At 47.2% G+C, this 27,140-nt stretch overlaps 1 protein-coding gene across 4 annotated transcripts in view; it reads right to left on the bottom strand.

The window, feature by feature from the left end:
- The window catches only part of LOC142568055 (uncharacterized), a 403,528-nt gene that overhangs the window by 59,098 nt on the left and 317,290 nt on the right, over positions 1-27,140 (bottom strand). For all 4 annotated transcript variants that reach the window (XM_075678140.1, XM_075678141.1, XM_075678138.1 and 1 more), the window contains 2 exons: positions 26,504-26,593; positions 4,280-4,437 (listed from right to left, as the gene is read on the bottom strand). In XM_075678140.1, the coding sequence (XP_075534255.1) occupies positions 4,280-4,437; positions 26,504-26,593 (248 nt within the window). The remainder of the gene's footprint in view (positions 1-4,279; positions 4,438-26,503; positions 26,594-27,140) is intronic.

Raw genomic sequence — 27,140 nt, 5'->3', positions numbered from 1 at the left:
AAACGTGGACGTCATTGTTGATGGCACCTGGAAAACCCGTGGCCACAATTCCAACATAGCTGTGGGGTGCATTATTGAACTTTACACAGGCCTGGTGCTAGACCATGTTGTCTTTTCTCGGTATTGCCGTGGCTGCCAAGGAGCAGCCGACCCCGATGATGATGGCTACGGTGACTGGGCTATGACCGACAAGTGTCAAAAAAACATTGACTGCAATGCCGGACGGATGGAGACGGAAGCAGCGCTGATCCTATTCAGGCGAACCCTGGAGGAGAACGGGCTGTGCTACACAACGATTCTGTCTGATGGCCACAGCCGCACTCTTCATGCATTGACTCAAGACAGCATATACGGATACTCAGACATTGTAAAAAAAGGCTGTCTGAACCATGTCCATAAGCGAATGGGGACAGCCCTTCGCACCTTGGTGGAGAAGAAAAAAAGCCCAAGGAGAGTCTCTTGGTGGAAAGGGGAGACTTACCCAGGATAAAATAAAAAAAGATAACTATTATGGGTATGCTCTGAGGAGCCACAGGCATGACGTTCCTGCAATGCAGAAGGCAGTGCAAGCCACACTGTTGCCCGTGACTTCAACGGACGAATCCCCTGATCACTGTCATTGTCCTGCAGGTGATGACTCCTGGTGCTTCTTCGACCGTGCCCTGGCCATCCAAGACGAGCCATCACCGCACAAAAACCCTCTGCCAAGGTTTATTCGCAATGCACTAGAGCCAGTATTTGCAAGACTAGGTGACTGGGCCCTCTTACAGCGCTGTTGTGATGGCATGACACAAAGTGCCATTGAGTGCCTGCACTCTGTGATTTGGACCCAGAGATCCAAAAACAGTCATGACTCAGTACTGGCTGTGGAAAGGGCTGTTGCTGAAACAGTGTCATGCTACAATCTGGGAGTGACACAAACCAGCAAGGCAGCTGCAGTGCAGCTTGGCTATAGTCCTGGCAGCTCCCTCATTCGAAGAAGCCTTGAAAAGGACAAACAATGGCTTTACAGGTCTAAGAAAGGTCAACAAGAGACTGAAAAGGTGAAGAAGAGAATGGCCAAGAAGCACAAGCCCGACAGGACGCAAGACTACTGCCCAGGTTTTGTATGAACTTGTGAGAGCATTCAAAAGCTTGAAAGTGACTTACTGGGTGTTTTTTTTCGTGAAGTGCCTTTGCCTTATGAAAGGTTTGATAAACTTTCGAGGAATTGATTTCGGTAAATTTGGTGTTCTTGTGCTCAGCAACACTTGGGCAGCATGCTAGAGCCCAAAGGCTTTCCATCTGTTCAATAGACAAAAAGAGCTAGTGGCAGTAAAACTTTAATGCAATTTTCTCACCTTTCTTTTTTTCGTCAAGTGCTTTTGCCTTACGGAAGTTATGATGGTGTTTACATGAACTGATTTCAGTGAACTAGGTATCATATTTTTTACTAATATACTAAAGCTTTCCATGTTTTCTTAAATGTGATAGGTTATTAATTAGATCAAATGTAGGCTAATTACTGCCACATTGTTTTTTTTTTCAAACTTTGCTATTTATTTGTGATAATCACAATCACTTTATTGGTATTTGCTCAGCTTTAGGATATGCAGTGGGCCTTTGGAAATGTCTACATATTCTTAAAAACACTTTATTTTAATGAGAAATTATTAAAAATGTCTGTAAGAAATGACCTAATTAGGAGTATTGTATTCTGTTACATCTTTTCTTCCAAGTGAGATATCTTATCTAAAAACATATTTGAAATCAGCATTCTACAATATATCTCCACACAAAATTTAAGCAACGTAAGTTGAAAAATTAAAAAGGAGTTTAAGTCACCTTAAGTCACCTTGCTCAAACTTGTTATAACTTTAATTCGCTTTACTTCCTTGTAATTCATCTAAATTCACTTTAATTCATCTTAATTACCCATAATTACTACAAATAATGTTACATAATTTACTATCTTTTGTGTTACTACTGACGTCACACAAAACGCTTGTCACATCACATGATGTGATGATTTCTGGTACCACTCATTCTCTACAACACTGGCTTTTCTGCCTCACAGGACATATAATGCTTTTGCATTATATGTGGAATGAAGCAGCTAATGCAAAGTGCACGATTAGTCTGTCAAAAATGTCTCCCGCTTTAATCATCTGCTGTATGACGCCGTCTTCAGTTTTTTTGTTTCTATGTGTGCCTCCGAGAAACGGAGCGAATCACTGCATATTGACACCAACCCGCTTGTTTTATTCCTTGAGACAGTATATGCAACTAACCAGTGCTGAGCAACGCGCCATTGGCGAGGATTACAAGTCGGAGTCGGTGCCATTGCTAACAGCGGCAGAATGTTTCAATTAAAAACCTGGCACCGATCAGCAAGAAGCTTGGCAGCGAACGTTGAAGTAGCTAGGCCTAGCATTGCCATGATGTGGCTACGGTTGCCAGCGGGTCTGCGTGCGAGCGCCGGCTTGAGGCGGCACGACAATCAAAATGGCGGTGGTGGTGGCTTCGATTAATGCCGTTTTGGATGCGGTCATGGCAAAAAGTCCAGAAACTCGGACAGCGAAGGTTTTCTTGCGCGCAAAATTTCAGCCGTTCTTATACATTGACTCCATGGGGTACCGTGACAGTAACAGAAGTCACCAACCCATCACTAACAGAAGTTATTGGTGACGTGTGCCTGCGCACAAATTTCCACCACGGTTTTTTTTTTCTCTTTCTTTTTTTTTTCTTCGCGCACAGCATTCAGGAGTCTGTCCTAAGCTCTTCCTCTATGGTGGGCTCACAGGAACGCTGGTCGGAGGTGCCGCCACATGATTTGGCACGCTGCAGAGAGCGTTGTCAGAGCGAAGTATATTCTAATTAACTGTCGCAAATGCTTGCGCATTCGAATTATCAGGTGTTTTCGCCCTTTGGAATATGCATAGCTTTGACGGGACCACCACCATCGGTTTTAATAAACCAAAAGTTCGAAATAACGAGCTTCGACTAATATTTTTCTCGCACTGAAGAGCAGCACATACCGCTTTGCTGCCTGGAGTGCACAGAAGGATATGCATAGCCCCACAGAAGCAGGTAGTGTCATATCGTATAAGATAAAGCAACTATAGTTATTTCAAAGGGTAGATGGCACTAGTAGTTAGAGTTGTTTTACTTATTGCTGCGTTTTTCAGCTGTCGTCACTCTTCAAATATGTAAATTTCGTTGCTCTTTTGCCATGAATGAGTTGTCCAGCTAGTGCAAAAATTACTTCTTGCACTTCAGCAGTGCAGTTAGATCAATTGTCAGGTTTGATGCAAGAGTGAGCCATTGTTTTCAGCTACCTGCAAGTATGCTGAACATAGTGGCTGCTACAGAAACAGCCTGACATACCTATTCTTTCTGGTCATGCTGGGGAGACAGCTTATCAATGGGAGGAGTTTTCGCAAGGGATGACACAGTCTAGTATATCACAAAAGAGGAAGCAAGAACTGCTCAATAATGACACGGGTGCCAACAGACGTTCGGTTCAATGGGCAAGGGTACTACCCATGCACCACTCTGCGCAAGAGGTGCCGATCGTGCTCGACGACTTCACGGAAAAATGCACAAAGCTTGTGTGTAGAGCGTGCCAAGTACCTCTTTGCATTGCATGCTTTTAACCCTTCCATAAGAAGCCGTAGTCACTTGAAAGAAAGAAGCCCAAGGTGTGCAGAGAGACGCATGTCCCACCTTCGCTCATGGCCTCAAGTTATCTGTGGGACAGGTGCAGTCCCGCTGATTCTTCAGAGAATACACTTGCACAAGAAATAACTTGCTTTTTTTTTTTTGCAGTTATTCCATGTGGTACAAATCATTTGGGAAAAGGTATAGCAGAAACCCTGAGTAGATTTCTCACGCCTGACAAAGGAATATCCAGTGGCAAGCTCAGTGACCCGAGTGGTCCAAAGGCTGGCTTCGGACACAGTTTGACCATGGAATAACCAGTTATCCATTTTAGCGTGAAAGGTTTCGACGCAGACAGACGGACATATAGAGGCGCACCTTTAGGGACCTGACGGGCCAGGTTCCTAAATGTCTGCCTCTGTATAAATTGGTGTTGCAGTTTATTCGGGCTATGAAAAATCGGTCAACCAACGCATTGTTATCCTTTTCATGTATCTTTTGCACTAAAGCTGGCACAAAGGAAAAATTGCAAGATCAGCGTCGGTACGATGATAACGAAGCTCTAAAAGTGAAGCATTTCACAATAAAACTAAAGATTAGCAGGTATGGAACCGGAAAAGCAAATAAAGGAGGTGCTCACAGGTCAATGATGACGACATTGTCAGGCTTCACATCTGCGTGGATGATGCCACACAAGTGCACCTGTTGCAGGGCGGTGATCAACTCGAAGGCAAAGTAGAGCACCAGGCACTCGGGGATGCAGCCGCGGCCTTGCTTCTGGTACCGGCCCACCAGATCCTGCCAGCACAGAGTGCACAAGCCACACGGTTTCTCACAATGGCATAGACGTAAAAGTGGCACTGCGGTGCTGTTGCGTGCATGCGAATGCTTTGCCTGGAAAGTCAGGGCAACTTGAAGAAATACCTAGTGAATTGTTTGATCTACCAGAGTGGTTTAGTCCGTACAGTCAAACCCCCTTATATCGTACGAAAAGGAGCACTAAATTGAGCCGCTGTGCACGCTGCCTGCCTCCATCGACAGCTGATGCCCGTCTGCACTATTGCCACAGTCGCCTCGCGAGTTTCGTAGGGATGAAAGGGGAGCGGAGAGAGAGGCGCATGACATGCGCAGCATGCCGGCACGACTGCAGCAGCTTGCCGTTATTACTACGTTTGCTTCTTTGAGTATTCGCGTTTGTTTCTCTTTCAGTACAGACACCCAGTAGACAGGTTTCATTGTTATACCAATAACGCAGCATGAGAACATTGCAGTAAGTGGTTTATTTTACTATAGAACACACAAAAGTTCATAGTGCCGTGGCTGCTCATTGTTATACAGTTAAACATCAATATAACGAAGGTGTACTTGCAACGAAAAACTTCGTTAATGACTAATTTCATTAATTCAGTAGTAATAATAGTTACACAAATACCCAGCACATTTATGTTCTATAGTACCTCATCAGTAAGAAATTGTAAAGAAATCATGACGAGGTCGGGCCGTAACAGCGTGGTTATGAGCTCCAACATGTGCGGTCCAGATCACACTGAGTGGAATGCATCGGTACGGCTCACGGCGTCCTAGATTTGCAATTTGCGTTGCGTGATGCTGTAAATCTTGGACACCATAGCTGACTGAGCTTGGTGCCCGCAGCCGTCAAAAGATGGTGCCCACAAATTGAAAGTGAAAATGTAAAAAGATAGATAATCGTCCAGATAAAAAGAAATTCACAGTTTCGATAGCAAAGAGCCAAGTATGCAAAGTAAGGTTTTAGTTTTATCGGTGTAATGTGTTACTCAGGCAAATGTGAACATCTCGCTCGATGACCACAGACACTCGCTGTCACAAACAGAGTGAACGCTTCACGCCGTGTCTCAGAAACTTGGGATTATGCAGCCGCCAACAGTAAACACATGGGAACACAATGTGCATCACGGCATCGACCATCTCTGCTTTTAGCTTTGCGCTTGCCGCAGATTACCTCCTAAATGGACAGATTACCTAGATGGAAAGCCTCGCAAAGTCACAGCAACGGTAGAGGAGGAAATGCGTGCTCTCCTGTACCCACCCCTCTTGCACTTAAGATGAGAGTTGTTTACTAACGCGTCAAATGGCGCAGTGGGGTTTTCTTCATATCACAACCCGGCGCACACGTTTCGATGGCTTCTCAACGTTTTCATGCAGAAGGATGCTTGCGAATGCTTGAAATGGCCTAAACCTGTGTTAAATTGAAACCATGTTGCAAAATTACTTTGTTAAATTGCAACATATACACAGTTTTCGACGTAGCTAAGATCGGGAAATAAAAATAGTTAGTTACATTGTGAATCTCGCAGCATCGAGGTTCGTTATATCAAGGTTTGACTGTATTCAAGATATCGTTAAAACCAGCATTGTTGGAAGTGGGTTCAACCGTATCACAAAAGTGTTTAGCGTTACACTTTTGCTACATTATTAGCATATAGTAATTTCCTACTAAAAGAACGCTAAAGAGAAATAGTAAATCAATTCAGAAGTACTATGTATTTCATAACTATTTTCAATAATTTCGCTGTATACTACTGCATGTATACTACTGAAATATAAAACAAACACCAAACCTTTAGTATTTGAGCTCCAGGCTGAAACCCAAGCACTAGTATGTCAGAGTGACTTTGCGCATTTCAAAATGATTTCTCATGTTTGGGCTGTTGCGGCTCTGTAAATGTTCTTGAATTGAGATGAACTTTAGTGACGCTCCTTTAAGACAATGTAGGTCATTTTAACCGATAAAAGATTTCATCATCATTGTCAGTTTATTTCTATATATGGTTACAGAATGTTGCTGAAAATCACCTGGGCCCTTAGTCATACTCCTAGTTCTTTGCCCATGCAAATTAGTACAAAACACCATTGCAACTCAGGTTAACAGGTAATGTGATTTGTAAGTACTGTTTCTACTAACATTGCTGTTAACATGATATTAATAAGTTTGTTCTAGCACAAGAGAAAAACCAACAATTGCAAAATCAGTTACCGTAGATACTCGCATAATGATCGCATTTCTTTGTAATAAAAATTGTCGCTAATTCAGGGGTGCGATCATTACAAAAGCTAAATTTCCCGCAACAGAAAATTTTTTTTTCATTTTGTGTTTGCTGCAGGATGACAACAGATCAACAAATAGCCGGCTGCCACTGTATGTAGTGCAGGACAAAAAAAAAAAAAAAAAAATGCCGGCCGGCGAAGCAAGCCGCATGCGATTTTTTTTTTCTGCTCGTGAGTACATTGCGTGCATTGAAACAGTTTCTTCCGTATCTGTAATGAATAATACCGTTAATATCTGCAAGTTTGCGGCAATAACGTAGCCATGTCCACTTTGAGGGGACAGAAACGGATGGGTGCGCTTAGCTGCCAGTGACATAGAAACACATGGCAGGCATGCTGCGGAAACTGCGGAATTTGTCTTCACTACTATCCTAATACGGCATGTTTCTGCTAAGGGCAAATATCTTAGCTGTGTTACAAGCGTCGGCGTATGAATAGGGTACACTTCTAACCTATCAGTGTAAACGTGCCTGCTATCGTTGCCGCTCCCGGTTTGTTGCGTGCCCACGAGTGCAGACGAGAAGAATCGAAATCCGCCTTTTTTGTTGATGTTGACCACAACCATTATAAAGCCTACACATAATAAAGGCAAGTGTGGTTGTAGTTTTTTTTTTTTTTGTTTGTCATGGAAGTGCGGAAAGTGATGAAAGGAATGAAATGGGGCATCTGCTTAAGAATATTTGGTGCATGCAGATCGCTTGGTTTGTCTTGAAGAGTCGTTCGTGTAGCATTCGACAGATAGTAAGCGTGATCATTATTAGCTAGACTTGGCACACGACATATCACTGCGGCAAGTTCGGGGTGCGATCATTACACGGGAAATAAAAAAAATCGAATTTTGATGACAAAATTCAGGGGTGAGATCATTACGAGAGCGCGATCAGGGCTACGATCATGGGCCAAGTATTGCACTATCTTAGGGATCGGCCCACATATGGGGAGGGCTTAATGCCTGCTTCACCTCCGCCGCGGGTCGGCCCGGCATTGCCCTACCTTTGGATGGACCCACGTATGCAGAGCGCTCAACGCTTGCTTTACCTCCGCCGCGGGTGGGCCCAGCATTGCACTATCTTAGCGATCGGCCCACGTATGGGGAGTGCTTAACGCCTGCTTCACCTCCGCCACGGGTCGGCCCGGCATTGCCCTACCTTTGGATGGACCCACATATGCAGAGCGTTCAACGCCTGCTTCACCTCGGCCGCGGGTGGGCCCAGTATTGCACTATCTTAGGGATCGGCCCATGTATGGGGAGTGCTTAATGCCTGCTTCACCTCCGCCGCGGGTCGGCCCGGCCTTGCCCTACCTTTGGATGGACCCACGTATGCAGAGCGTTCAACGCCTGCTTCACCTCCGCCGCGGGTGGGCCCAGTATTGCACTATCTTAGGGATCGGCCCACGTAAAGGGAGTGCTTAATGCCTGCTTCACCTCCGCCGCGGCGGAGGTAAACCCGGCGTTAAGCACTCCATACGTGGATGAAGCACTTCACTTTTCGTTTGGAGCTTTGCCTGTCATCAGCTCTCGCTGCCATTCCATCTTCACAGAGTGGAATGCTTGTCTATGTTCTCACTCCTTTTAGATGGCGGTAGTTATCGGCATCTCCTGGGGCGTGAAGGCCAGTTTTCTCATCGATTCGGTGCCCGCGCGAATAACTCGAGATTAGTTCAGTTGTCACTATCTATTCAACGATCACGCGCATCACTGTTGCTTTGTTAGTTCAACCTTTTTGTTTAGAGTGATCGAGGGACCAGGAAAGTTATTCGGTTCATAGTCAGCTGGTCTGTATGCTCGAGGAACGAGTTGCAGCTGGAGAAAACGCCAGGTGCAGTAAACTTTTTCTTTTGCTTCATTATTTTCTTGAGTGACGGCTCGCCGCAGTGCTGGCAGATCCTCGGAAGCATTACCCGCGATATGGGTTAGGTAAGGTGGAAAATAAAATAATGCCAAACAGCGTCCATCATCAGACCCTGCAATAACCGGTAAAACCATAAAAGATATGATTGTCACCCGTTACCTCGTCTGGCTTTTCCATAATTGTACAGCACTTTTCGTGAAAAATTGGCAACTGGAAAGAAATGTTGCAGAGAGCTGAGAAATTAAGTGATTTACTGAGGGAGAGAGCTAATGAAACAGCCAAACAGGAAGGAAACGCGAAAATTACCAAGTTCAACTGTTGTTTGTGAAAATATGTATGGATCAACATCTCTTTACTTAAAAAAAAAGTATAGAAAAGGCCGCCAGAAGTGGAGAATAATTCCGTGTGTTTTGAATCACGCTTCCACAGTTATCAGTGGAGCCACCTGACGTAGCCAGTTCTCTGCTGTGCTAATGTGAGTGTTTCTATAACCTTGGGCGCAGTGTGTCTAGAACTGCAACGTCCTGCACTCTACGCGGTTGTACGGGACTGGTGACCACGCATCGTTACGCAACTTCTCAAATAGCGACATGGGTCGGGTTTGGCACTTTAATTGGTAGAGCAGTAAACGAGGGATCCAAAAGAACTGTGATTGTTCCGGAAACATATATATTTCTCTATAGTTCTTCCAGGGCTAATTCAGAAAACACTACTAGAAATCTATTTTTTACTTTCGCTTGTTTACTTGTTCTTGGCAGTGTTCTTCCTGCGCTTCTGTCATGCGCGAGTCAATTTGATGTGCTTCCTTGTTTGCCAAGTAAAGGAGTGGTGTATCCCACAGGCGTACCTGTGAGGTACACCTTATTTCAATTCTCTTTTGCGGATTTATGCATCTTTATGGTCAATGGTAGGCATTATTCACATTTGTGCTGGTAAAGCTACCTACCCCTCCTCAATTGCATAGGAAGAGTTACCATGGGTTGGGCCGCATGCATGTGATGTTACCAATGGTAGAACACGGTCCCAGTATGAATGATACGAGGGGACATACATCGACAGTCTGTCGCCGAGAGTACGGCTAAACCATTTTGTCAGGTCATTTGCCTGGGGGTGACAGGTGGTGGTGCTGTGATGTATAATGTTGCACTGATGAAGGAGAGACTTTGCTACTTCAGAAAGGAATATGTGCCCTCGGTCACTCGCGAGTTCATGAGGAGCGCCGTGGCACAGAATGATGTGATGGAGGATGAAAGAAGCAATGTCGTGCGCTTTGGCCACTAGGAGGGCAGCGGTTTCCGTATGTAGCATCAGGTGATCAACAGCAACTATGGCCCAATTGTTGTGACGGGAGAGGACAATATAAATCAATCCCAACACTGCCAAATGGGCAGACTAGGCATGAGAGTGGTTGCAATGGAGCAGCTGGATGAATAGACAATTTACGACATTGGCAATCAGGGTATGAGCGGACGTATTTGCTGATGTAATTGTACATGCCCCGCTAATAAAATTGAAGTCGAAGGTGTGTGTAGGTCTTGGACATGCCGCCACAGCCACACTGCGGGTCGGCGAGAAATAAAGCGCTGATATCGCTGCGGAGTTGTCGCGTTACCACCAGAAGCCACTTGCAGCCATTGCAGTGGTAATTTCGGCGGTATAAATGTCTATCTCGAACTGCGAAATGTGATGGTTGACGGTGGAGTGCCCGAGACACCAGTAGCCCGACAGGATTCTGTAGAGGGTTCAGAAGAGCGGCTATCCATGGGTCCTTTTGCTGCTCTGAAGCCTAGTCAGTGATGTGCGAAGGTAACAAAGTGGGCATCAGGGACAAAACGCTGCTGACGTCAGGCGTGATTGGCGAACGTGATAAAGCGTCGGCGTCAGAATGTTTGCGCCTGGAGGGGTAGACTACCCTGATGTCGTATTCCTGTAGACAACGGGCCCATCGCACGAGGCGGCCAGACGGCTCTTTCAGGGACGACGACAGCAAAGCGCATGGTGGTCTGTGAAGACATCAAAAGGTCAACCGTCAAGGTAAGGCCGAAATTTGGCAAGAGCCCACACAATGGCTAAGCATTCCTTTTCAGTCACAGTAGTTCGCTTTAGCTCTGGTGAGAGTTCGACTGGCGTAGGCTACGATGTACTCATCAAAGGCAGGTTTTTGTAAGTAGACAATGTAAGGTGGTAAATGCGGTGTCACACTCTTCTGACCAGGTAGCAAGGTCACATGTGCCAGCAAGAAGCTGTGTCGGGGGTGCAATGATGGCAGCGAAATTTGGCACAAAACGGTGAAAACAGGAGCACAGGCCTATCAAGCTACACAGGGCCATAAGTGTTGTCAGCTTAAGAAATTTGGCCATGGCGTGAAGTTTAGCAAGATCTGGAAGTACGCCATGTTTGGGAACAACATGGTCCAATATAGTTAAGGGGGGACGCGGGTCTTGAAACAGCCAAAAGTCACAAAAAAGTCGATTTTCGGAAAAGTGCATTTTCGCTACGTTTATACAGTCAAGAATCCCTCCGCGAAATCTAGAAGCTAAATCTAATCAGAAAATAATAAGAAATCGCGATTAAAGGGGCCAGGGTGAACCCGAAATCAGCAAAATTTGGTAAAAAATGTTCAAACTTCGTGCCATCGCCATTTGCGAACGTGGTGGCCGGTGGTCGCCATCTTGCGCTTGTTTTGAACCTGTTTTCTTTGTGCGCATTTTGCGCCAGTTCAAAATGGCGTCGGTGAAGGGAAACTGACGCTATCGCATCATTTCTGAAGGATGCGTCCGTGCCGCCGATTGGCCAAAGCGCGCACACCCCGCGTGCCTCGCTCCTATTGGTCTGGCGCTCTTTGACATGCGCTTGACCGCTCTCGCGTTTCGCTACGTTTGTTTATCTCTGGTTTCATCGCGCCGCTGTCTATGTTGTCTACGTTTGTTCAGCCGCTCGCTTCGCGACGACGTTTGATAAGGTGTTCATTTCGCTGCCCGGATGGCTGGAAAAGATCGTCGTCTCAAGGTTACTACGCGTCAAGCGGCTGTGGAATGCGTGACTGAAGGCGACTAGGCCTGTCATACTCGCGGAGTTGCCGGTTGCTGGTCTGCCTGGACCACGACTTACTGAACTCCAGACCTGCACAGATCTCCCTCCTCCAGCACGCCTGTTCTAGTTCGCCCCTTTTGCTGCTAGGGAAAGAACGTACGAGCAGAGTGGCGCTAGTTATAACCTGTTCGCTGTCGTCTGCTTCTGCGATCTGTTCAGCGCTTGTCTTGCCACTTTGGCAGGCACAAAGCACTTGTATTGGCGGTAAATGAATAAATTCACAAATATACAAAAGTAAACATACTAGCGCATGCTTTGCGTTTGAATAGTGAAACTAGAAAGAGGACGAGCGGTGCAAGAAATGTAAACAACGAGCATAGGTGGCAGCTGCCATGCTAGATCGACGGCATAAATTTCCCTTTCCTAGCCTCCGTAAGAGACAGGAAAAATTGTTTAAAAAGATTCATAGGATAATCTAGCTTTATTTAGTAGCCTAATGTCGTAGGCGACATTAGGATTTACTGCTGTGTGCCGTAGTGAAAGGCACATGATCTGGTAAAAGTATAGTAAAAGTATTCACGAGTAATTCCTCCACCTGATATGTGCAATGGGCTGATCGATTCTGTTTCAAGGGAAGGTGAGCATATCTTGTTTTTAATGTCGTTGGATGTCTAGCTGAGTAGAAAGCTTGCAAAAAAATTAAGCGATCCCAGTGCTTTAAAACGTGCTGCACTGCAAAATGTGTCACGGAACTCTTTTCAAACTGTAAAGCTATCTTTTCTGCGTGGTACGGCAGCAGCATAACGGTGGTGCTTAAGGTACATACGCAGTGAAGCTGTGTGCGTAATTCTCTTTTTGAACTCGCAACGCATTCACGGAGAACTTTTAAGAGTTAAAATGAGTGGTAATCGTTCTGTCGTCGAACACTGCGGTGGTTTCAAGTTTCTAAAGAGTGCAGAAGTGAATTTTACGTGTACAATTAAACTGTTGTGTACGTTGCGAACTCTATACACAATGTGATATATAATAATCTGCTTGAAAAAGGCAATAGGAGCGGTTATTTAACGCTATTTTAGAGAGCAGCGGACTACACGCTCCGACATTTTTTAGGTTCGGGCAGTCAACTTTTGGAGCCAAGTGACTGGTCAAAGCCTTGTGGCATCACTGTAACTGTGTTAGCAAAAATCATCAACTAGAGAAGCAGTTCGTCACAACACAACAGCTGCCGTACTAATTACAATGCCGCACAGCCGCCCACCACGTAGCAGACGAACAGATTATAAAAGCGCCACCTACGGCCGTCGGTTGAACGAAAGTGGGCGCAAGCTGCTCCTATAGAAGCCGGATATCTGTGCAGGTCTGGAGTTCCAGTAAGTCGTGGCCTGGACATTCTACCGGATCGAGTTCCGAGCTGCAAACTGGCATGTCTAGCGTCAACACTTCGTCCGCCCATGCCACGCGTGTTGGCACAGATCATGCAGGCACCGTTTCCTTCACGACTGAAGAAAGTAGCGAGCCCACAGCGAGCACCGGAAAACGTGCCTGGCGTCGCAGTCTGCAATGGAACGAAAGTTCGAGCTGCTGGGTGTCAACACGAGAGAGGACATCAACGACAGCGGAAGTGAATTTGCAATCGTGGATTTATCCGTCGTACAAGAGTTCCTTGGACTCGTGCTGTGTCCCGGGTGCGGCTAGAAGAAAGTGGTAATGCTTTCAAGGACCCCGCCAAGGAGTACGGGCTCGCAGCAATGTTGTGACAATGTTCTGTCGTCACAATGCTGCGAGAGCAAAGGGAGAGCCTGAACCTAGGCACCACTACAACTTGCCAGAACATGTGGCAGAAGCAATGCTGCCTGTATATACGCGGCTATCTGAAAAAACCCTGCTCCAGAGATGCCAGCAAGGCAAGACACAGAATTCGAATGAGAGTATTCACTCAGTGATTTGGAGTGTCTCAAAGGAACAGCATGCATCTCTCTTTGCCGTGCAAGCTGCTGTTGGGGAAGCTGTCCTACGCTTCAACACTGGGAACCTGCTTGCATCCACTGCAATTCCACAGCAGCTACACATGAATATTCCGGGCAATGCATCTCAGCGAGCGAAGGAGAAAGACTGCCATCGAAGTGCTAACTCCAACAAGAACCCTCTTTGAGCACAAGGAAGCTGGCCAAAAAGCGGCATAAAGATAGGATGCATCCAGTTTATGCCCCTGGTGAATTTCCTTGAGATTTTATTGGTATGTTCTCGATAAAGATGTTGCAGAATGTTTTTCCTTGATTTCTCAAAACAACAATTCTGACATACTTCCAATTTGGAGGTAAAATAGCTTCTGTCCCATTTCAGCTATCGGCATATTTTTTTTTTGCCAGAAAGAGAAACGTATGCAGTAAGCAATATGCACCTTTTCAAACCAGTACTCATCTCAAAAAGTTCTTGAAATGGGTCACATGCTTGACATGTCAAGATGACATTTTTTTTCTCACAACTTTGATGAGCTCTAACTCTTGCTCAGACTAGCCTAGAACATTTATTAATACCTTATGACACTCATTGAACATTCTAGATAGCCTTTATACTGAAATTACTGTTTTAGGGTTTTCCGTTCAGATGCTAATTTTCCTCCAAACGAAGGACCCAGGTTATACAATGCTTTTAGAGTATATCAGAAACTACTAATCCTATGGCAAAATTAATTATATTTTTAGAATCTGCATATTAAAATACACCAAGTGTGAAATTTTCGTTCAGATCTGTTTACAAATAAAAAAGTAGTATTTCAAGTGTATCCTCCCCCCCTTAACTTGCACCGAAAAAAAACTTCTGTAAGTTGCAGGCCCGCTTGCGTAAGGCAGATCAATGTTTAAACATTGATGACATTGGAGATGTCTCTAGAAGTCAGGCGCAAGCACTACAACGTCGCCTTAATAACAGGGGTATGTTTGCCACTTCAGGCCACGCAAAATAGTGTGCATTATCCGTTCAAATGTGGCGCATTACACATGCCAAACAGCATGACATTAAATTCATACAAGCTGTCCAGTGTGACAAATGTGGTCTTACAGCGATCAGCGTCAGCCATGGGCACCTGCCAGTATCCAGAGCGGAGATCTAAGGAAGGAAAAAATCCATGGGCACCTGCCAGTACCTAGAGCGGATATCCAAGGAAGGAAAAAATGTGGCTCCTTGTAAGCAGTCAAGTGCATCTATGTGCGGCAAAGGCTAGACATCCTTTCCCGTGATCTTATTCAAACGACGATAATTGACGCAAAATCGGATGGAACCATCTTTCTTTTTGACAAGATTGATTGGGGATGCCCATGGACTACTTAATGGACAAATAACACCTAGAGTGAGCATGTCAGTCACCTGCTCGTCTATAACCAGCCTCGCTGTGGCTGAGACCCGGTAAGGTTGCTGCCGCAGAGGAGCATGAGAGTTAGTGTCGATGGTGTTGGAGACAACTGTTGCTTGACCCAAAGAAGTAGTGAGGCAATCAAATGCAGCTCTGAATTGATGAAGACAAAGAAGCTCGTCACACTGCATCAGAGTAAGGTTACGGTCAACGAATGTGGTAAAGGGGTGTGGTGAAGAATTCGAAGGCACAGGGTCTACAGTGGCGATGTAAGCAGCAGGTGGGTCTCGATGCGCGCTGAAGGTGCACCGGCTCAACACAACCGAGGCACTCGTGGCGCAACAAATGAAGCGGGAGTGATGCTGGGTTAGAAATACACATGGAAGTGACACCAGCACAAAAATCAAGCACAGCGAATGGCAGAGGAACCATTTGGTGTTGGGCAAAAAAGTCAGACGACCTAAAAAGCACACTACCGTCACACAGGGGGTCGCACAACAAGGGGATGATCGCAGATGACCACGGAGGTATGCTGGTGTCTTCTGCAACCAAAAATATGGCACGAGGCTGCTCCTCAAATGACATGTGACAAATAAATAAATAATCAGCAAAACGACGTAAGCAGGAATGCAACCTCGGCGCGAGTACAGCCCATGACGGCATGAAAGAAAATCCCATTCCAAGACGACGTTGTGAGAACGAGAGGCGAGGAAAAAAATTCAATAACATAACGCTCTCCTTCGATGATGGCTCAATGTGTTGCATGCTACCTGTGCATAACGAAAGACCTGAAAGTGGCATCATCACCATCCGAAGTCTGCAGCAGTGGTGGGCAAGCATTACGGAAATTGTGGCTCCTGTGTCTGCAAGCACTAGTACAGTCGCCGACCGTTTATTCGGACCTCACGGGGACTGCAGAAATGTCAGAATAAACAGGTGTCTGAAAAAGCAGATTAAGAAAAAAAAATGAAATCCTTTATTTTCGCACACTTATTCGGGCTCGGCAGTAGGCTTGAAAAAATTGTGAATGCTCCGTTGCACGCTGTTCGGTTTATGCGCAATCAGATAAGCCTGAATCTCGGAGAGGGTCGTACGGTCACTATAGGCGGCTGAAAGCACAGTCACTGCTTGTACACTGTCAGGAGTGACAAGAGCCAACAAAGAAGGAAGACGAGGAAGAAGGAGTGGAGCGAGCGCGTGGAGCGGCCATCTTGGAGAAGGGGCACGCACAGGGAAGGACGTGGTGGCCGGGCGCAGCGTTCCAGGAGAAGACGGCCGGAGATCGCCTCTCTGGGTCCTGCCCCAGATCCTAGGCGACACATTGACGTCCCGCCCGAGTACCAGGCTCAGCGAGCAGATGTCCGACGTCCCCGGAAGTACCGCTGGCCCGGAACTACCTGCCAGGACACCTCAGCGTTTTCGCCGCTGAACGTAGACGCGCGGAGGCTGGCTACAGCCAGTCACCGTCCCGTCTAGAGAACTAAGCTGGGCCGGCGCGCACCGGGAGTGCCAGCCGGCACGAGCCCCGCTCTGCCGGAGCGCGACAGCTCCTCAGCGACTGTGCCTTCGTCACGTCGGCCGGGGCATCGGTGACGCCGGACACCAGCAAAGACTGAAGACGACCAGATTACAACGACGGACCACAGACCGGGGGGACGCCGATACCCGCGTCGAACAGAACCGGTACTGTAAGCGCCCCTACTATAGCGTATAGATGATCGCCGCACGGACGTTAGTAAACGCGGGTGTGCGTGCGTGAAGCTTAGCAAGGGAGGACGCATTCTGTGTGCAATAAGTGTCGAAAGTTACCGTGTGTTCCTGTAGTTAAAAGTCCAAAGGAATGAATGTTGTGTGTACTGCACCTTGTGTTCATGTGTTCCTTCCGCCCGCTCAAGCAAGCGTACCAGGCGTTAACTTATGCGTGACATACACGCTCCGCATGCGACGGCAGTGTAGCACATGGCGCATCACCTTCCGACTCAGAGTCATTGTCCGGCGGCGCAGAAGAAACCTGACGAATGATCTCGCCACGGTCGAGTTCTGTGCATGTCAGTACAGCAGTGTCAGCACCTGTGAAACTGTCAAATGAGACGGTGTCCAGAATCGCAATGCTACCACTGCACAGGTCTCGACCGGACATTTTCCGCGTCAGTAGGGAGCACATCAGAAGGCGACAAATCCTAGGCCTCCCGGGAGGCAGCCGCTTGCTGGCATTCTTCAGTGCAGTCTGCGCAGGCACTGTCGGCACCATTAGACACTTGACGCGATGTTTCCGTATGCTGCTTTGGATAACTGGAACCTCGACACAGCACACAAAGCAATCACCACCATGCCCACACCAGTTGCACAAATGAAAAATGTGACCTACTCACAGCGTCGTGCGTGAAAAAAAAAACCAATCAGCTGCTGCATTGTCTTGACATGGCTTACAAAATTGAAACCGGAACTGCTGTAGAGCCACTCCATCAAACCAGGCAGACACGATAGAGTTTCTCACTATATAATAAAGTGAGAAACTCTATGGAAACGATGATGATGAGCGGGGATTCGGGGGGCAGCAAGGAGGCTCCGTTCAAAACAGAAATGGCGTTCAGCAAGTCGAACCATGCATCGGTCAGAGTCGGTGCATGGTGCTCTCGATCAAGTTGGCTCAAGGAGTGTCTGAAAAATCAGACGAGAGGTTGCAAGGTGTCCGAACTTTCGGTAGTTATTATATATTATGGTCTATGGGGAGAATGGCGGTGCCGCGAAGCGGACCGAATAGTCGAGCATGTCCGAATTTTCGGAGTCCGAAAAATCAGTCGGCGACCGTATCTGTACTCCTTCCACGATCATATGAATCATGTTACGAGGGGAGATTGGAGACCTTGAAGATTTTGCAAGACACGCAATTCTGACCTCCCAAACTGTGGTGACCAGTTTTCCTCAGGACGAGTGGTAACACCTCATGGGCAAAATGGAGCGGCGGCAAGGGGAAGGTGGTCGACAACTGGCAAAAGCAGATTCGTCTGATAGGCTCATTGAATTGAAGGGTGGATCCGGTGAAGCATGGTGTTGAAATTTTCTTGGAGGGTAGTTTAAAGCTGGCTGCCAGAAGCAAGCAGGAGGTGACATCCGGCGCCGGTAGAAATGTGCCATGTGGTCAGTAATCCTGCAGCAGTAATAAATTGGCCGGTTGTCTGGTGTGTGCCATGGGTTCTACGGGCGGGGATACTGCGGCACTAACCTGGCGGGAGAAGGAGGTGTCCGTGTTGGTGCATACAACGTGGCAGGGGTCAGCGTTGAGGGCACCGTACCTAACTGCACATAGGTGTGTGGTGCAGCAACAGGAGTGTTGTGAAAGACAAGGGGAATGCACTCAGCGACTTGTTCCTGGAAAACATGCTGCAGTGTGGACGTCAATGAAGAGGAAGGTGACTCTTGTGTCAGATGCACCAATGAAAGTAGGCGGGCCACCTCTTCGCAAAAAGACTGCTTAATCTGTGCCATCATCGAAGAGCCATCGGCGGTAACAGTCAAGCCTGAGGGAGAGCCTACCAATGCACTGCGTGTGGCGAGCGCCACTGCTTGCGCAACTCATCATAGCTCTGGGGAAGGGTCACTACTTCAGACAGTGCTGAGGGTCTTTGCCAACAGCATCTGAAAGGCATCGTTGTCAACCCCCTTTAAATATGCCTGACCTTGTTGCATTCCGCCATTGTCGCATTGACCCGCTTGCAGAGATCCATGACATCCTCAATGTAACTAGCGAATGCCTCACCGCTCCGCTGCGCTTATTCTCGCAAACGTTGCTGGGCACGAAGCTTGCGGACTGCACACCGCCCAAACACCTCTGTAAGGCTGGTCTTGAATTCCACCCAAATCGATAGGTCAGGTTCAAGGTTGCGGTACCACAAGTTCGCAACGTCGCTTAGTTAGAATATGACGTTCAGTTTCGTAGCCTCGTCCCACTTGTTGTGGTTGCTCACCCTTTCATAGGAGGCGAGCCATTCTTCCCCGTCATGGTCTCCTATCCCACCGAGAATGGCAGGGTAGCGCTGACACGATGCACCCGAGCAGGCTACGGCAAGCATTGTGGCCGTTGGACATGGTGACAGGTCTTCCATCATGACGGGAATGGAAGGCAGAGTCCTCCTTTGAAGTTCCAAGTTTCCAGGCATACCTCGGACCTCAACCAAATGTGACTAGGTTTACTGCAGTCGGTAAGCGATAGCCAGAAGCACAGCGACAGCAACGATAGACATGCAATGGTGATGGCGCTTTTTAGCATGCCAATCTTCTTCTGGCTCCAAGACACACGATGGCAACGGACCTTTCTAATGCCATTCTTACTTACGATGCAAATACAGTAAAAGCTCGTTAATTCGAACCGCAAGGGGACGCCATCTCAGTTCGAATTAAACGAAGTTCGAACTAACGAAAGCAATGAAGAAAAACAGGACACCGCGACCAGGAAGCAGCAGGGCATGGCGCCAGTTCAATTTAATGTTTGAAAAAATCCGTAATTGTGGTCTGCTTTTTTTCTTTGAAGGCAACAGCAAGCACTTTCTGCTCTAAAGAGCGAATGTTGCGGAAGGCTTCCTCTTCGCTTTCTTCAAAACTGAAGAACAGGCGGGCGGCATTAAGTCCGGCCATGACTTCCGCAGCGGAGGGCCGCACCGGTGCCTCGTCGTCTTCCTCGTCGTCGTCACTGGCAGCGACAGGCTCTATGTTTTTAACTTGGGAAATGATGTCCTCGTCTGTGGTCACACCACAGACAACTGCGCTCGCATCCACGTCTACGTAGTCGGCAAAGGAAACGTCTTTCAGAACGTCCGACATGGGAGCGGTGACGCTAGTGACGCAGTCTCCGTGCGCAGGTGGCTCGTCCACGTGCTCGCCTTGCGTGGTGAAGCCACAGTGGCGATAGCAATTGGCTATTGTAGCCCCTGTCACTTGTTCCCAAGCACGCACAAGCATATGCAGTGCACTCAAGAGCGTCACTTCGTAATTCTGGCATAGAATAACTCTTTCTAGTATGTGGCGCCGATAAAATGTCTTCAAATTTTTTATAATGCCCTGGTCCATGGGCTGCAGCACTGCCGTTGTGTTGGCTGGAAGAAAGGCCAACTCAACGGCATTCGTTTGAACTTCAAACTTGTGCGCAGAGCAGTTATCGACAAGAAGAAGGATTTTGCGGCCACAGCGCTCGAACTTCTTGTCTACCTTCATGAGCCACTGCTTAAACAACTCTCCAGTCATCCAAGCCTTCCTGTTTGCCGCGTAGTCTGTTGGGAGGGACCTGATGTTCTTGAAGCAGCGAGGATTGCTCGACTTTCCTACCACGAACAGCGGTAGCTTTTCACTTCCGGTCATATTTGCCGCAACCATCACCGTTACTCGCTCTTTGCTTCGTTTACCCCCCGTACACTTGTCATCTTTGTACGTGATCGTTTTGGCGGGCAGTAACTTGAAAAATAAGCCTGTCTCATCAGCATTAAAAATGTCCTGCGGAGAGTACTTCCGTAGGTAGCCTTGTAGGACCTCGGAGCGCCAACTTTCACATGTTTCCAAGTTAACAGCCTTCATCTCCCCTGACACCGCACGAAACACAAGGTCGTACCTTTCACGGAAGCGGTGCAGCCACCCATCTGAAGCTGCGAAGTCATCGTAGCCCAGCCGCAGGGCGAAGTCCGCTGCCTTCGCCAATATGACGGGGCCACTCAGCGGTATGTCCTGAGCACGCATCTCCTTAATCCAGAGGAGAAGCGCTTTTTCGAGGTCGGGGTACTTTGCCAGCCGCATCCTCTTCCTTTCCCTGGCAACTTCTGCCTCTAAGGCGTCTTCAATCGCCCTCTTATTTTTTATATAAGTGGACAGCGTGCTCTTCGGTATCCCATGCTTCTTGGCGATTTCTTGTTTCGACAAGACTCCGGCGTCCACTTCCCGTAAGATGTCGCATTTATCCTTCAGTGTTTTGGCGCAGTAGTATTTACCGCGGGCGCACGCCATTCTGAAACCGCACGTCAGCACGGCGAAGCACACCACCGAGGCCTAACTTTTCAAGTGATCCGCACAACAAAAGTCATAAGTGCGCCGAAACCACCGCGAGTTCAGGACAAAGACGTTGACGAAGGCTCCTCCTATTCGTTCAATTCTCGAGCGCTAGCGGCGCTGCGATGTACTGGATCGCGGAACAACCGCCCTGTAACCCTGATTATGCATGGGAATACTGCAACAAAGTGCAGGGTAGCAGAAAGGGTGGGGGAATTGGAGCATTCATTCATAAAAATACAAATTGGCAAAGGGTCAAACAGGAATGCAAGGAGCATTTATGGCTGGAAGGAAAAGTAGCAGGGGCGAAAACACTTCTGGGCTTTGTATACCTTTGGACAGGATCAAATGCTAAAGAGGAAAACAAAAAAATGTTGGACTGTATAGCAGCGGACATCAATGAGCTAGGAAAAGGATGTGAAGTAATTGTATTAGGAGACATGAATGCGCATGTTGAAGATATGGATGGGTACACAGACTCCACAGGTAACATGCTGCTGGATATGTGTGAGAGGCTTAACTTAGTTGTCTGTAACTACTGAAAAGTGTGACGGGATCATAACATGGGAGGTAGGGGGTCGACACTCGACAATAGATTATGCGTTGATGTCACATAGGATGTACGATAGATTAGGAGCCATGATTATAGATGAACAGGGCTCCAGAAGTATAGGTAGCGACCACAAACGTATCAAGTTGAGTTTTAAGAGGGAAACTAAAGCACGAACGACGCGCGAGGAAACGCCAGATGTGATTTTTTACTCAGAAGACGAAGTGGAAATAGCGGCCAAACAAATTGAAGAGGAAATATCAGAGAGTACTGAAACTGATTGGACTTACCCAAAGTTAATGAGACTATTTGAGCGTGAGCTAGGTAAGGCGCGAGTCAGGAAAACAAGGCAAGGGATATGAAAACTCAAGAGCTGGTGGGATGAAGAGGTTAAGAAGGCCATAAAGAAACGTCAGGAAGCCTCCAGGGAACACAGGTATTCCAAAAGTAAGGGAGAACCTGAAGCAGAAGTAGAGAGGAAATGGGTAAACTACATAAAATGCAAAAGGGAAGCATCTTATTTGATCAACGAGAAAATCAAGACAAAAGGGTCCCAATGGCTGTCAAAAATAAGCAATAAAAAAGATAAACAGGCAGCTAGAAAATTCTGGCAACATCTGAACTCCTTGGGTAATAGGACAAGCCTAGAACAGAGGTACCGTATTTATTCGCGTATAACCCGCACCAAAATGTGAAAAAACGCGTTTAAAAAGTGGGGGTGCGGGTTATCTGCGAATTTTTTCCTTGGGAGGGGGGGGGGGGGGTCGGCTTCACCGCAATGTGCGGCAGCCTCCCCGTGTAGTCCGCCATCCCCATCGTCATCGACGCTTGTCAAGCCGATGAAGGGCCAACGAAAGGCCAGCATTGTTGAGCCTCGCGTTAGGCGCTGTTTAGTGTACTTACCCCAGTTTGCACTGTTTGCCTGCTTTGTTTTGGCATCATGAGTGCGACTCGACGGCAGTGTTTCACAGCGAAAGAGAAGCTAAAGATTATAGCCGCTGCCGAAGAAATCGGCAACAGAGCTGCTGCAAGACAGCATGACGTCGACGAGTCGTGCATTCGCGAAATTCGTGGATGAACAGTGGCCTAGTCGGTGACTGGCTTCGAGTAATCTGGGAGCGAAGACCAGGTGCCTTGCTGGCACGCCGGTCGATGCTCGTACTAGATTCCTTCAGAGGCCACTGCACTGATGCGGTGAAGGCTCGCCTTGCCGAGACCAGCACCGACCTCGTCATAATACCTGGCGGCATGACGTCCATGCTACAGCCACTCGACGTGTGCCTGAACAAGCCGTTCAAGGCACACGTGAAGCGGCTGTATGCCCAGTGGATGGCCGACGGCATTTACGCCCTCACACCGACGGGACGCGTGCGAAGGCCTGATATTCCATTGCTGTGCCAGTGGATCGTGGATGCGTGGAAAGCGATACCGGCCGATTTGGTGCGCAAAAGCTTTAAAAAATGTGCGATCAGTAATAGTCTGGATGGTTCCGAGGACGACTACGTCTTTGAGAGTGGCGATGAAGCCTCGGATGGCACTAGTGAGAGCGGCGACGATTAAGAATCGGATAACCAGTGACGTGGTGGCGGTCGTTTGAATAAATGTTCTGAAAACGAAATGATCACTGAGTGTGAGTTGCATCTTTCTAGCGCTCATTTTTTTTTTTTTTTTCAGGTAAACGTGCGGGTTATACGCGAGTTTTTTTTTTTTTTTTCCGCCGAGTTCAAAGTTAGGGGTGCGGGTTATACGCAGGGGCGGGTTATACGCGGGTAAATACGGTATATAGTAACAGCTCAAGGTACTCGGTTAGAAGGAGAGGCGGCAATGGAGCATATAGGAACCATGATGAGGGAAAAATTTACAAAACAGACAAATGGTACATGCAGTACGTCGGAGAGGGATAGCCCGGTCAACCCACTGCTTTCGCTTGGACAAAAAGAGTGGGAAAGGGCGGAGAAGAGGGTACCGAGTAGCACATCGGCAGGCCCCGATGGTATTCCAATTATGTTAATAAAGAAATTGGGCCCGAAACCTAAGAAAGCATTGAGGGAGGTGGTGAGCAAAATGCTAGTGGATGGTAAAGTACCTGACGAATGGAGGCTAAGTAGGATGAGAATGATATATAAGGGAAAGGGGGACAAAGCTGACATAAATAACTACCGGCCTATAACAGTGACGTCAGTGGTTTACAGGGTGGTTATGCAGATTATAAAGGACAGACTGCAGGCATGGGTAGAGAACGAGGGGGTACTTGGAGAGCTACAAAATGGGTTCCGGAAGCATAGGAGGCTAGAAGACAATCTGTTCTCGCTAACACAGTGCATTGAAATAGCTGAAAAGGAACACAGACCCCTATGGCTGGCTTTTTTGGACATCAAGGGAGCCTATGACAGTGTACTTCAAGAGGGCTTGTGGGGCATTCTGGAAACTTTAGCAGTGCAAGATGGAGTAACCAATTTCTTAAACGATATCTATAAAGGTAACTGGGTGATTATACAATGGGAAAAGCAGGTTTCGGAGCCTGTGATGATTCGGCGGGGGCTTAGGCAGGGGTGCCCATTGTCACCTCTGATGTTTATGCTGTACCTACAAGGTCTAGAGGCCAAAATACAGCAAAGCGGACTCGGCTTCAACCTATCATTTCTCAAGCAAGGAAAATTGATTGAACAGTCATTACCAGGACTGATGTACGCGGATGATATTGTATTAATGGCTGACAATGCAGAAGATCTGCAGGAATTAATGGACATATGTGGTACAGAAGGAGACAGGTTAGGCTTGAAGTTTAGCAAAGAAAAATCAGCAGTCATGATTTTTAATGATAACAGTTGCGGCGAGCATAAGATACAGGAGGCCACGCTGGAGATAGTAGATAAATACAAGTACCTTGGGGTGTGGATAAATAATGGCATTGAGTATCTGACAGAGTACGAAAAATATCTAACGACTAAAGGTAACAGAAGTGCAGCGATTATGAAGAGTAGGGCACTGTGGAACTACAATAGGTACGAGGTAGTACGAGGGATATGGAAGGGGGTAATGGTACCAGGCTTGACTTTTGCCAATGCAGTTCTATGTATTAGAACAGAGACCCGGCAACAGTTGGAAATTAGGCAACGTGGTGTGAGTAGGCTCGCTCTGGGAGCACATGGCAAGACACCAAATCTTGGAGTGCAGGGGGATCTGGGATGGTCTTCTTTCGAGGGCAGAGAGGCTAGTAGCAAGATAGCATTTGAGGAGCGATTGAGAAAAATGGGGGAAATTCGGTGGGCTAGGAAGGTTTTCAGTTACTTATATACGAGGAATGTTGACACGAGGTGGAGGAAGCGAACTAGAAAATTGACAAGCAAATACTTGGGCAGTAGCGGGGGAACAAGTAAGGAATCATCTGTCAAGAAAAAGGTTAAGGAGGCAGAGAGGGGTATGTGGAGGACAGAGATGCAAACCAAATCGGCATTGGAGACATACAGGACGTTTAAGCAAGAAATAGCCAAAGAAAATATTTACAATAACTCTAAGGGAAGCTCATTGTTGTTCGAAGCCAGGACAGGTGTACTGAGGACTAAAACGTACCGAGCCAGATACCAGGAGATAGATTTGGTGTGCGAGGCGTGTAGAGAGGAGGAGGAAACGGCGGAACACCTGATACTTGCTTGTAAACAACTTCACCCTGCGGTTGAATCTAACGGGGAACTATTCAAAGCCTTGGGTTTTAAAGACAGTGAAAGTAGAATAGACTTTGAACAGGTAGAAATAACTAAACGGACGCTATCTGATTGGTGGACAATGTCAACGCAAAAGTAAAGGAGTAAATACATAGGTATGCATGCATATAGAACCATTAAAGGCTAGGTGGCGCGCGCCGCCGCCGCCCGATTCAAAGGGTTGGCCACAATCATCCATCCATCCATCCATCCATCACTGTATTTTTTGTGCTGGTTGCGCCATCCATCGGTTAACAACTGCAGCTATACGACAAGATTCTTAGGCCTCTGAGATCGGCGGCTCAAAACCGGAAACCGCAGTTCTCGGAGGTAGAGAGAGGGCGTAGCTGTTGCCACAGCTGTCACCCCTTGCCCTCCAGCCTCTGCGCCGGGTGCTGGCACCGGTTTTACCCGCTTTTTCCTTATCTCCCCATTTTGGAGGCAACTCAGCCGCTGCAGCCTCGCGACAAGGCCTGCTCTGGCCATGTGCCAGGCGGCACGCCGCCCAGGCGCGGCGGCGCGTAGTTCGAATTAACCGTGGCAGAACCAACTCACGTTCGAATTAACGGGCTTTTTTATACATGGACTTCTATGGAGCTAGGCCGGACCAAGTAGTACGGTTCGAATTATCCCGAAATTCGAATTACTGAAGTTCGCATTAACGAGCTTTTACTGTACTGCCAAATGAGCCAGCAGAGTTTTTTGGGAATAGTGTGAGAAGCAAGGACAGATGCACACAACCTGAGCACAGTCTCTTCTGCCTTTTGTTTAATTCGACTAGCAGATAAGTTGACCAATTTCAATGGTACTATCAGGGTCGAAATAATGTCTGTTGTGTGTTTTGTAGAAAGGTTTACTATTGCAACTCAACTTATTTTCAACTACAGTCTACAGTTAATTCAAATGCAAACAGTATCGGCAAAGTGCTGAAGTTAGAGGAAAGGCGAGAAGGTCTGCACTCACTGCATGCAAGTTTCAAAGACAGTCCTGTTTGTTCTTTCAGCTACTTGTTGTGCAATATGTGAAGAAAGAAAAAGTTCAGGGGACAATGGATGTTCGAAGTGATGAACAGTGGTTGAACGAGGAATGTCGCCAGAGCAAGAGCTTCGCCAAGGGGTCTGCACGAGAACAAGGTTTCCAAGCTGCACGTTAAGCATGTGTTTATAGCCTATTTGTTACTCAGCCACTGTGTCCCTCCCAACGTTCTACAAGATGTTGTGGGCAAGAAAGGTGGGACTACCAAGCCACTCACCAAAAGTGTTCCATAGGGGCCATACGGGAACACCAGGATGGCGCCATTGTTGAAGAAGCAGGCTAGTTGCAAGTCTACCACACAATTCGCCTGCAACAAACACACCCAACATCAATTCAATCCCAACTGCTGCACCTAATGAGTTCCTCTTATCAGCTTTGACAAGAACTCAGGGGATAAAAAGAAGAAATATAACAGCAATGATGACACTCCAAGGTGCTTACTATGAGAAGGAGATGACTAAAAGCATAACAAGAACAAGCAAAACAATTTACAAGAGAAACATTAAAGAAACTTCAGGTTCGCATGTTTCTGCTAAGGGTGAGCGAATAGCTTAGCTGTGTTACAAGCGTCAGCATATGAATAGGGTACACCTCGAACGTATCAGTGTAAACGTGGCTACTATTGTTGCCGCTCGCAATTTGTTGCGTGCCCACGAGTGCAGATGAGAAGAATCGAAAGGCGCCTTTTTTGTTGTTGTTGATCACAACCATTATAAAGCCTACACATAATAAAGCCAAGGCAAGTTTGGTTGTAGCTTTTTTTTCTTTTTTTTTCATGGAAGCACAGAAAGTGATGAAAAGAATGAAATGGGGCATCTGCTTAAAAATGTTTGGTGCGTGCAGACCGCTTGGTA

This window comes from Dermacentor variabilis, unplaced genomic scaffold (genome assembly GCF_050947875.1).
Source record: "Dermacentor variabilis isolate Ectoservices unplaced genomic scaffold, ASM5094787v1 scaffold_16, whole genome shotgun sequence".
Taxonomy (NCBI): domain Eukaryota; kingdom Metazoa; phylum Arthropoda; class Arachnida; order Ixodida; family Ixodidae; genus Dermacentor; species Dermacentor variabilis.
Note: the sequence above shows the minus strand (reverse complement) of the source record. Positions and strands in the feature narration are given on the sequence as shown.